Below are 11,142 nucleotides of genomic sequence, written 5' to 3' on the forward strand. Positions count from 1 at the left end.
AAACCTTATGCTCGGTTTTGTGACCTCACTTGATCGCCGAGCCTACTACATATATGGAGCTTTACACCGTTAGTCGATCTACGCGTTAATTCGTGTGTGTATACACCGGCTCGTCTGGTTTTTATTCGACTTGTACCATTAGAGTGGCCTCTGTAAGCACTGTTGGCTTGTTCCGTTTGTGTACATGTACACGATGCAGTACATGTACGTTGTACGAGAGACTTGTCTGGCTCTGGATGATCATCACGCTTACCTCTAACTGGATCTTATGAAACGTTCCCATTGGCGTAGGTGTGTAGAATTGCTGCATCTTCCTATAGTTAGGTAGGATCTGCGTTCAATATATACATATAATGGATCTACTTTGTAATAACTTGTACGTGGTATTATTTTAAGTACGAAATAATTTACTGAATTGCAAGCATAGAGTAATTTTTAATACGGAGTAACTTACAAACTAATTCTTAGTGTAGAATTATTCTTAAAATTACGGAATAATTTACAGTGTATTTTTAGTATAGAATTATCTTTGATACATTTACAAAATAATTTTATACTAATTGTAAGGAGTTTATATCGTTATAATACAGAAAAATTTACAGAATAATTCGTAATGTAACAATAATTCTGAAATATTTGATATTTTTAAAAAAGATCGTTTCAAGGAACTTCAGAGCTGTTTTTATTATTTGTGGAACACTTTGAACGACGCCTTTAAGTATGGTTTCCTATGTAGGGGTTTGAAACATGTGGTTAATGAGCAGAACATAAAATCATTAAATGTTATACATTCATAGAAATGTAGAATCTTCCAATCACAAAGTTTTAATCGATAACTAAGATAAGAAGATAACCCTGAAGTTTTAATATCATAAATTAGATTGTCAAAGATACTTTACCACATATAAACATATATACAAACGTATTCGATAATACATAATATCCGACGACGTATAAGCAAAGTATATAAGTATAAATAAAAGTGGAAATACAAGCTGGGGTTGATGAACAAAAGAAATCAAATACTATTGTGAAAAGACAGAGAGAGTAAGAGAAAGATATACTGATACTTGATTATTCAATTATCGATGTGATACAACACTATACACAGTAAAGAAGAAAAACATAAGATAAAAATAGAAAGTGACGTGATTTCAGCTATGGTAATCACTATGGCGCACATGTAATCGATTGTATCATTGGAATCTGTATATATTTAGAAATTTCGCTTGAAAAAGTATCTTCCCTGAGAAAACATTAGAGTTGTAACATTTTTAGTACGAGATAGTAAAGCATCTCAGAACTGACATACTATTGTTAAATGAATTCCATAGCTTCCATTGAGTTGGTTAGCTGGAGTGACGTTAATGGAACACTCGGAAAATCATGAGTGGAATACACGAAACTATATTGATAATGTTGACGATATAGTGGTATATAAAATTGAAACGCAAAACCACACGAATCAATAACGATTATTTCACATTTTTTTTTCAAACAATAGAGATGTTTTAAAAATAGAAGGATACACGATATGATTCGATCGAAAATGAGCCAAATAACGTAAAAAATATAATTAATATAGTTGTTCTATTCAATGAAAATCAAACGATTAAATATTTCGAATATTTAGTCACCTAAAAATTTCTCGAAAAGAATTCTACTGTTTAAATTTAATCTTTCAGGCTAATTATAAACGCGTTAATAAAAACGGCTACGATTAACGATCAATGTACAGCTGCTGGAAACGTAGAATAAAAAACCGTTCGTTGCCATTCAGCAAAATCTTTGTGAATCACTTCTGTCACGTTGGGCTCACGTTTATTCAGTGACTGCCGAGTTTGTGATTCATGTGTAAGCACATATAAACCGTGGATCGAATGATTCGCGACCGGAAGTGACAAAGTGTCAATCGAACGAGAAGATTGCCTTCAGGGAACGTGGATTTATATATATATTTTTTTACTTAATTATATATATATAATTATTCCTTACAATTTATCGATGTGGATATTATATAAATTGTTATACTTATAAATTTATCACATGTTTATGTGTAGTACATCCGAACGACTAAAAGGGTCAAATTATTGAGTCAGCTGTGTAAAGATAAGTCTAGATATTTACAGACTTTCGTATTGCTTTGATATGTTCATCATTTGTGTACATAATTATGTACATAAGTAAGCAATTGTGTCAAAGATTAGAGTAAATAAAGTGACTTTGTTTTTAGTACATATTATCGATTCGTCATCTCTTAGTTTCTCGAATTGAAGCATACGTAAATTTTTGTTAGATTTGCAGATCTGTTTAGAGTCATATATTACATTCTTTTAGAAGTTCTGTATTTAGAATAGAAATGATACAAATATATTAATTACTAATGAGAGAGAGAAAGAGAGAGAGCTTTAATAATTGCTTGTTCTCATCTTGGCTCCATGGAAGGTGACTGTAATTAATATTGGAGAACCATATACAAACAATAAGCCCAGACGTCGAGATAAAGAACTATTTCAATGTGTATTGTATAAAGTACAATAACATTGACTTGCCATAAAAAATTTCTTCATATAGTTCTGACTGGGATTTTAGATTTTTACATGTCTATCATTCAGTCGATCCTTTTTTACTGTCACAAATATTTCAAGAGACTGTCGCATCGTAATCAGTTTTGTACTATCGGAAATAGTAGATGAATCCGGCGACTCAGATATGATAATAAGTATGGTCACTATCACGAGTGAGATAAAAGTTTGTTTTCGTTAGTCTCGCGATGATTGAATTTATCAAAATTGATGTTAGCGCTGAAGTGATAAAATTCGATTAGTTAACTTTTTTTTTTACAACATACAATGCGATAAAATATGCTATACAATTAATTTATTAAATTGCTCGCTAATTGCCTCAATGTAACATTTTAATCGATTTACATTTTTTCATAATCATAAAAGTAATTGCAGCATTCACGCAACGAAATACAACGCAATTGGCACAAACGGAATTTATTTCTAAAATATTAAATTACAAAGTTAGGTTTAACAATTGTTGAAACACATTTCAAAGAAATATAAGGAAAATTTTCTCCCGTAATTACTTCCTACATCCGGCGTCTTGTTTCTTTACTCGCGTAATTCCTTTTATGCTACGTAAAATTCGATCGATGTGTGTGGAATGCAAATAGCCAAGAGGATAAAAGACCTTGTCCTTCGGGAGCGATTCGAGGCTATTTGACTTCGATAAAGAGCCTGCCACGATGTACGTGATTCGACCCATGCGTTCTTTATAGTTTCCTACAACCTGTTCCTTTGACCCATCCAAAGCAGAAATATAAAATATGAGTTGACCTTTTTGTTAAAATTATTATTAAATAAAATAATTTCGTCTGCGTTTTATGATACCTCTATAGTATATCCTTAGTGTATAATTATTTGCCTCTGAATTTACCTCTATGTGGTTGGGTATTACTATCCTGTAAATGTCGACAAATAATAGATGACAGGCATTTCATACTCTACTGTATAATTTTTATTTTTCCGAGTGTACGCTATTGCTGTAAGCGTGGTTGGCGTTAAACTTTCTATTCGACAAATCGAAGACGACAATACGGAAGTTGTAATCAGTCTTCAAGCGGCCGTACGCAATTTTTTCCAAGCTCCGTGTGACTCAACGTGCAATACGAACAATAGGCTTGTCGTCCATTCAACAGCATCCGTGTCGTACTCAATAATTGTACTACTTGACAATTTTTAGAAAGTTTCCGCGAAAAAACGTAAACAAGAGTTTCTCTTTCGGGGATCTTTAAATATAAGTTCCGGGCGATGTAGATACATATTGATATTTCTTGTAGTATTTTCAATATTCGATGGAGAGTTATGAAAGAAATTTCTTCTATCATTAGTAGATTACGGATATTTATACATTTTTAGAAGATTTAAAAAAATGCAGATAATACGCACATCTAAAACATTTTAAATATAATATCTGTATACGTAGAAGAGATATGAATCTGCAATGAGCATCTTACTGCTCTGATACTGTTATTATTTACATTGCATTAACAACTGCAAGTTTCCACGAAAAAACGTAAATAAGAGTTTCTCTTTCGGGGATCTTTAAATACAAGTTCCGGGCGATGTAGATACATATTGATATTTCTTGTAGTATTTTCAGTGTTCGATGGAGAGTTATGAAAGAAATTTCTTCTATCATTAGTAGATTACGGATGTTTATACATTTTTAGAAGATTTAAAAAAAATGCAGATAATACAAACATTTAAAACATTTTAAATATAATATCTGTACACGTAGAAGAGATATGAATCTGCAATGAGCATCTTACTACTCTGATACTGTTACTATTTACATTGCATTAACAACTGCAACTGAATTATAGACTCGTGTAAAATATATTTTTCGAGATCCATGTTATGTAAAACATAGATGATGACAAACACGCTAAGTGCCTCATAATTTAGTACCCAGGTTCTAGGTGAAGTGGCACGTACAGTCCTGCATGGATCTCAATCACTCAGAAATATAAGTTCCGTTATCGATTGATCTTTGGATCCTCCTAATAAGAGAAAGCGGAAGAAGATTCTTATTCGACGAACAGATCCCTTTACGGAGTCATTTCCATAATTGATAAATATGCAATTTGTCGCAAATCGTGACCGAGTACGTGGAATTAAAATGGATAAATTGCGATATTGTAACTCACGGTACAGAGTCTAAAGTCACGAAGAATTTCTCTGAATATTTACGTGACAAACGAGTCTTAAAACCATTTTTTATCTCTTGTCATTTTCAATGCTTTTTCACTTCTTCAAAGAATGAATAATGTTCGCAATCGATTAGTTTAACACCAGACAGCTGTAACGTTATTGCTCTCGGTATTTCTGGCAAAAATTTCATTACGTTCACTACTTTTGTTTCCTTCTGTCTGATATGATTTGACAAAGCAGTATTTAATAGAATTTGTTATTAATAATATGTTTGTCAAAAAAGCATTTTATTAAAAGTACGTTTGTATTTCCAGACTCAAAAACATGTTGACTATCTGGAATGCATGAAAATCGTCTGAAGGAAGAAAGGAATATAATACTCAAAAACATCGAGGGATATTGAAGCAATGTGATATACGCGCGAATCTGTAGACATAACTGTTTATTATATCAAAAATCATAAGTCAGGATGGCTCTATCCATCTATTTGTTAGCTGCTATTACAGTTTTGGGAACGGTGTACGGTTTGGAAGGGCCAAACATATGTACCAGGCAAGAAACGTAAGTGGATTAGATTTATTAAAGATTTATGAAAGTGCAATGATTAACGATATTACATAAAATGATAAACGATTATCTACTTAACTTATTTTCTCAAATCGTTATCAGAAGATGGTGGTCTTTATTCGAGAAGATATTTAGCAAAACAATGGATTTCTAATAAAAATTCAAGGCCATATCTATAAAAGAATAATCACTACATACTTTGTTTTCCTTCATAATTTATTAAAACAATAATTATTATCATCGTTCATGATGTTTTAGTAAAAGTCCGTAAAAGTAAATTCCTACATATCTTTTTAAGTTTTCCAACTGAATTAAAATAAAAAATTTTTTTCTAAATTAAAATTTAATTTATTGAGAAGTCTATTAAATAAAGTTTTTCAAGAGCAAAATTATAATAGATTTAGAAGATCAGTTTTATTTTAATTGTCAACCTTCCGATGCTACCTATTCTGTTTTCACGACTCAGTGCTTGTCTTTAATACTTGGTTGATGTTAGGTATACGATAACAGTGAGGATATCGGAGCAGAAACCTTATACTGTACGAGAGAACACTTGGTGCTTAAGCTTTCCGCCAAGATGCTCCAAATATAGGGTGGTATTCAAGACGATATTCAAGGAACAGGTGAATAGAATAGTATTAAATATGTAAAAGTTACTAATTAATTAAGAGCTAATTAACAATTTTCGAAAAATTAACGTTTTAACGTTGTTCGATTAGGAAATAACAAAACAGAGACCAGTAGAAGAGTGTTGCAAAGGCTACACAAAGACCAATGATGACAATCGTTGCATTCCAATCTGTTCCAAGGACTGTGTTCATGGCACTTGCATTGCACCAGACGTCTGCAAGTGTGAGTCAGGATATGGGGGTCCGTTATGCGATTATAGTAAGCATTAGATTTTGTTATTTATCTAACATATTCCTTAAAATCATCGAAATACTCAAACCAGACATCTTCAGAGAATACTTTCACCTTATCTTTTATTCTTGGTGTAGTATTCAGTTTTCATTGTCTAGAAATTAGTTATAGAACTGTTTGTGAAAGAATAAAAATTCTCATTTTTTTGACTATTCAATTTCTATTTTTGTTACTTTAAATACTGAGTACGATTCAAGATACTTTCTTAAAATCAATCAATCAAATCAAAATCAAAAAGATTTAAGTAATTGTTTCTTTTACTTACTCATAGTAAATACAAGTATATTTGTAACTTAACAGAGTGTCCATCTGGAAAATGGGGCAAGTCTTGCGAAATGGATTGCATGTGCCAGAACGGAGCCACTTGTGACCCATTCGACGGCAAATGCTTGTGTAACAGAGGCTGGACCGGTAAATACTGTAGCCAAGAATGCCCTCCCGATCGATATGGTCAAGATTGTGGTGAAGAGTGCCGTTGCAGAAACGGTGGAAGCTGTCACCACATTTCTGGCGAGTGCCATTGTGCTCCTGGTTACACAGGACCCCTGTTAGTTGATCTATCTATTTTATTATTGAAATGTAATGAAGTGTAAAATATTAGAACACAATTTTTAAATCGCTTTAATAATTCTTTTTTAGTTGCGACGATTTGTGTCCGCCGGGAAAACACGGCGATGAATGCAAATCAGAATGCAAGTGTCAGAATGGTGGTTCTTGCAATCCTACAACCGGCGAATGTTATTGTACACCTGGATGGACTGTAAATATTAATTGATATTTTACGAGATTTTATTGTAATCGTGTCCATGCATGATCTAAAATAGATTTTATTTTAAAATAGGGTTCAGTCTGTGCGAACCGGTGTCCGGAAGGTTTCTGGGGTAAAAACTGTTCTCAAGAGTGTGATTGTTACAATGGTGCTGGATGCCATCATATCACTGGAGAATGTGAATGTAAACCCGGTTATTATGATGAAAAGGTGACCACTCTTTCAGAAATACTTAATTATTCTTATTAATTATTGATATTTTAGTATATATGTTACTTAATATGTTAAATACAAATAACAAATAATTTTGAAGATAAAAATTTTTTACAGTGTTTAAAAATTTGCACCGGAGGAACGTTCGGTTTAAATTGTACAAGCAACTGTAGCTGCGAAAATGGTGCAATTTGTTCACCGATTGATGGAACCTGTACTTGCAGTCCCGGTTGGATGGGTGAAAAATGCAATAAGCGTGTTTGTCACAATGAATTCTGGGGACCCAACTGTACAAAAGTATGTAATAATATAGATAATGCGATATTCACTTTTCTGCAATGTCTCTTTAATACTATAAAATAAATACTATATTTATGAACGTTGCTAGGTTTGCGAGTGTGAGAATGACAATACAGAAATGTGTCATCCGTGGACTGGAAAGTGTATTTGTAAACCAGGATGGGATGGCGATACTTGTACCAGACCTTGTCCGTTTTATATGTACGGGAAAGGCTGTCAAAATCGTTGTAATTGCAAGAACAACGCGCAGTGTTCACCCATAAATGGAACTTGCATTTGTGCGCCAGGATACAGAGGTGAGGACTGTAGTGAAGTATGTCCTGACAACACTTATGGCGAAAATTGTGCACAAAAGTGTATCTGCAAAAATGGTGCCACTTGTTTACCCGAGAATGGCCGATGCAACTGTACAGCAGGTAATAAGTTACACTATTACGAGCACAAAAGTTAATCAATTAATACGAATTAATATACAAAAATTGAATAATTCTTAACCAAAAGTAAAAGATGTAATTTATCATTTAATCATGCGAGAGTAATTAAAAAACAATCAAAGGAAGTATCTTTAAAATGATAAGCATTTTGTAATTGTATAATTTAGTATTTTTGTATCTTTATTTTATGTTGTTTGCTTCAAGTTAATTCATTCTTTAATTGTATGATCGTATGAATTGCATGAACAATTACTAACTGTAGTTTTTGATAGTATGCCATTTTCGCAAATTTGTGGATTTTTGTTTTAAATATATAGTTGTAGAGTTATTATTTGTAATTAATGTATCAAAATAATAGTAAGGTAAGTAATTCGTATTTAGTGAGAATTATTCAGTTTAGAAGTCTTCTTTAGAATGTTTTCTTGTTTCTTATGTTACATTCAATTTTGTTCCTGCATGTATTGTTATTACATTTTGCTAGGATGGGTTGGTGTTTCGTGTGATCGTCCCTGCGACGACAAGTCTTTTGGCAAGGACTGCGAGGACAAATGCAAATGCTTTAACAATGCTGCCTGCAATCCACAAAATGGTAAGGGGGCTGGTTGCAACGATTTCTTTTAGTTCTAGAGAAAGTTAATGCTTCAAATCATTAACAAAAAACGCATTAATTTTTATAGATCCATGATTAGATGGTTTCTTTTATTTCTCGATGATTGTATTTCCATATTTTTTTATTCTTATGTAATTTTATTTTCATACATTTTGAGACTCACGTTTCTTAATTCTTTGTTTCCATTTTCATTTCGTTGCACTTGCACCAAAACACGTTACCTTTTTTAAACACCTGCAGGCACATGCACGTGTGCAGCTGGCTTCACCGGCGAATTTTGCCAAGATCATTGTGAAAAAGGATTTTTCGGGCTGGGATGTACTCAGGTCTGCGATTGTCACAAGGAAAATAGTTTAGGCTGTGATCCTGCCACGGGTCGTTGCATCTGTAAGCCAGAATGGCGAGGTTTGTTTCTTCTTTTAATTCGTCGATCAATCGCCATACATTTGAAAAACTACAACAATTATCCTCTCCTTGTGGTACCATTTTAATATCTTCCTTACATCATTATTCATATCTACCATATAATGTACAAAACAGAAATTTTGAACTACTAAGTAGGTTTCCTGTCCATTCGTTTAATGTACCACGTATTTTAACGTAGAATTTTTGAAAAGAAATTGAAATTATTGAGAAAGACTGGAAAACTAGTTGTTTGATGGCGATTTGGTCTTCGATAAAATTTTCATTTTTAATGACATAAAACAGGAATCCGTTGTGAAACCAAGTGTCCAGAAGGCCTTTATGGTGATGACTGTCATTCACAATGTGAGTGTATGAACAATAGTTCATGTGATCCAGAAACAGGCACTTGCATTTGTGCCAGAGGTTGGGAAGGAATTGATTGTTCTCAACCCTGTAAAGAAGGGTGGTATGGCGTGCGTTGCAAGGAAAAGTGTCCAGAAAAAATACAAGGTAAAAATAACAATTTTAGGTGAAGATGAAATAAATCAAGCTTTCGCAGTTCTGCTAGAAAATAACTATCGTTAACATTTGTAGTCTGTAGTTTCTAGTACATTTTTATACTTTAGATTATATGGTATTGTATCATATGTATATAAAAATTTATTAATTCAAGTAGTACTTCAGCATGTTCATGATAAGCACGAAAACAACAAACTAATGCTTTGATCATTGATGTGAAAAATATAGTCATTTTTATTTGTATACCCTTACTCAAACACTTCAATAAAAGTGGTAAGTTGTCAATTCATTTAACTGTTACTGTAACACTCTTCACACAAACTAAAATAAGGTACTAATAAATAAAGCTAGAACTATTTATTCGAAATAGTAATCGTAGAATTTATTTTTTAGGAAACATGACATGTGATCATGTCTCTGGTGAATATGTTTGCCGACCTGGATACTTAGGGTTAACATGTGAGCATCCTTGTCCACCTAATCGTTATGGATTAAATTGTGCTAATCATTGCCGCTGTAAAAACGGTGGCGAGTGTCATCACGTTACAGGTAAAATTTTACTTACCGCTTTCGCAATTTATTCGAATCTAGAATTTTATTACAAAATAATATTTACAAATTCATAAGTTTTTTAGTCCTAATAGCTCTATTTTGCAAGATATTGCATCATCAGTTATATTAGGTACATAATGTAGGGTTCATACTAGATGTTATATGAAACGAATTAATGGCTTCTTTTACATGCATACCATTTTAGGCGTGTGTCAATGTCGACCTGGTTGGCAAGGCGAATTCTGCCAAACACCCTGTCCAGACGGGACATATGGCATGAACTGTAGTCAACATTGTACATGTCAGCACGGAGGAAAATGCAGATCTAATGATGGTCATTGCCGTTGTGCACCTGGTTGGACTGGTACCAAATGTACTGAGAGTACGTAAAAAAAAAATTATACAAATAATATCGAGAGAGGCTAACAAAATAAATATAACATAAATGTTTTTCGTATTCGTAAATCTAGTCTGCCCAGAAGGGTATTATGGCGATCACTGTATGGAACCATGTGACTGTAAGAATGATTTCTATATTTGTCATCCTGTTGAAGGTTGTGTCTGCAGACATGGATACACAGGTATATTATTTCAAATCTGTCAGTATTAATATATCTTAACTAATACTGGAATATATTTCCTTTTAGGTCCAAATTGTGACGAAGAATTATTTTCACGTAACATTCAAGAGAGGGATGAAACCGGCTATGGCGTTATGGTAGCAGGATTTTTATTTGCTGTAATTATTGTTATTGTAATGATATTCGCAGGATGGGTATATCATCGACGCAGAGTAGCAGATTTGAAGAACGAAATTGCACAAGTGCAATATATCGCTGAACCTGCTTCTCCTCCAGGTATTTATTTCAAACAAATCTGTTATTTATAGTGGATTATAAAATACTTATAATCAACAATGATATCTTTTATATAGAGCAAACTCAGTTTGATAACCCCGTGTATGCCTATCAAGGCTCTTCAAAATTCGATGATGGAACAGCTACTTTATTGAATAACTTCCAATTCAGAAATAATCTTGGAACAAGCAAGAAGATAAATAATGAGAAAGCTAAACTTGGAATGAACAGCTGTACGGATGATGAGGATGATTGCAAAGGTATTGTTGGCAAT

General features: G+C 33.0%; 1 protein-coding gene across 3 annotated transcripts in view; it reads left to right on the forward strand.

Annotated features, from left to right (window-relative positions):
• LOC117230808 (protein draper) overlaps positions 1–11,142 on the forward strand; it is a 29,113-nt gene that overhangs the window by 15,876 nt on the left and 2,095 nt on the right. Inside the window, exons 2-17 of one of the 3 annotated variants that reach the window (XM_033488634.1) lie at positions 5,036–5,282; positions 5,785–5,911; positions 6,008–6,176; positions 6,510–6,756; positions 6,849–6,969; positions 7,051–7,188; positions 7,309–7,488; positions 7,580–7,907; positions 8,407–8,514; positions 8,776–8,940; positions 9,244–9,450; positions 9,853–10,008; positions 10,217–10,393; positions 10,482–10,592; positions 10,659–10,868; positions 10,946–11,128. In XM_033488634.1, coding sequence (XP_033344525.1) covers positions 5,191–5,282; positions 5,785–5,911; positions 6,008–6,176; positions 6,510–6,756; positions 6,849–6,969; positions 7,051–7,188; positions 7,309–7,488; positions 7,580–7,907; positions 8,407–8,514; positions 8,776–8,940; positions 9,244–9,450; positions 9,853–10,008; positions 10,217–10,393; positions 10,482–10,592; positions 10,659–10,868; positions 10,946–11,128 — 2,719 coding nt within the window. In that variant the 5' untranslated portion in view covers positions 5,036–5,190. The remainder of the gene's footprint in view (positions 1–5,035; positions 5,283–5,784; positions 5,912–6,007; positions 6,177–6,509; positions 6,757–6,848; positions 6,970–7,050; positions 7,189–7,308; positions 7,489–7,579; positions 7,908–8,406; positions 8,515–8,775; positions 8,941–9,243; positions 9,451–9,852; positions 10,009–10,216; positions 10,394–10,481; positions 10,593–10,658; positions 10,869–10,945; positions 11,129–11,142) is intronic. The other 2 variants (XM_033488635.1, XM_033488636.1) reach the window with 2 other exon arrangements.

Source organism: Bombus vosnesenskii, unplaced genomic scaffold, assembly GCF_011952255.1.
Source record: "Bombus vosnesenskii isolate JDL3184/JDL3185 unplaced genomic scaffold, Bvos_JDL3184-5_v1.1 scf7180000013267, whole genome shotgun sequence".
Lineage (NCBI taxonomy): Eukaryota > Metazoa > Arthropoda > Insecta > Hymenoptera > Apidae > Bombus > Bombus vosnesenskii.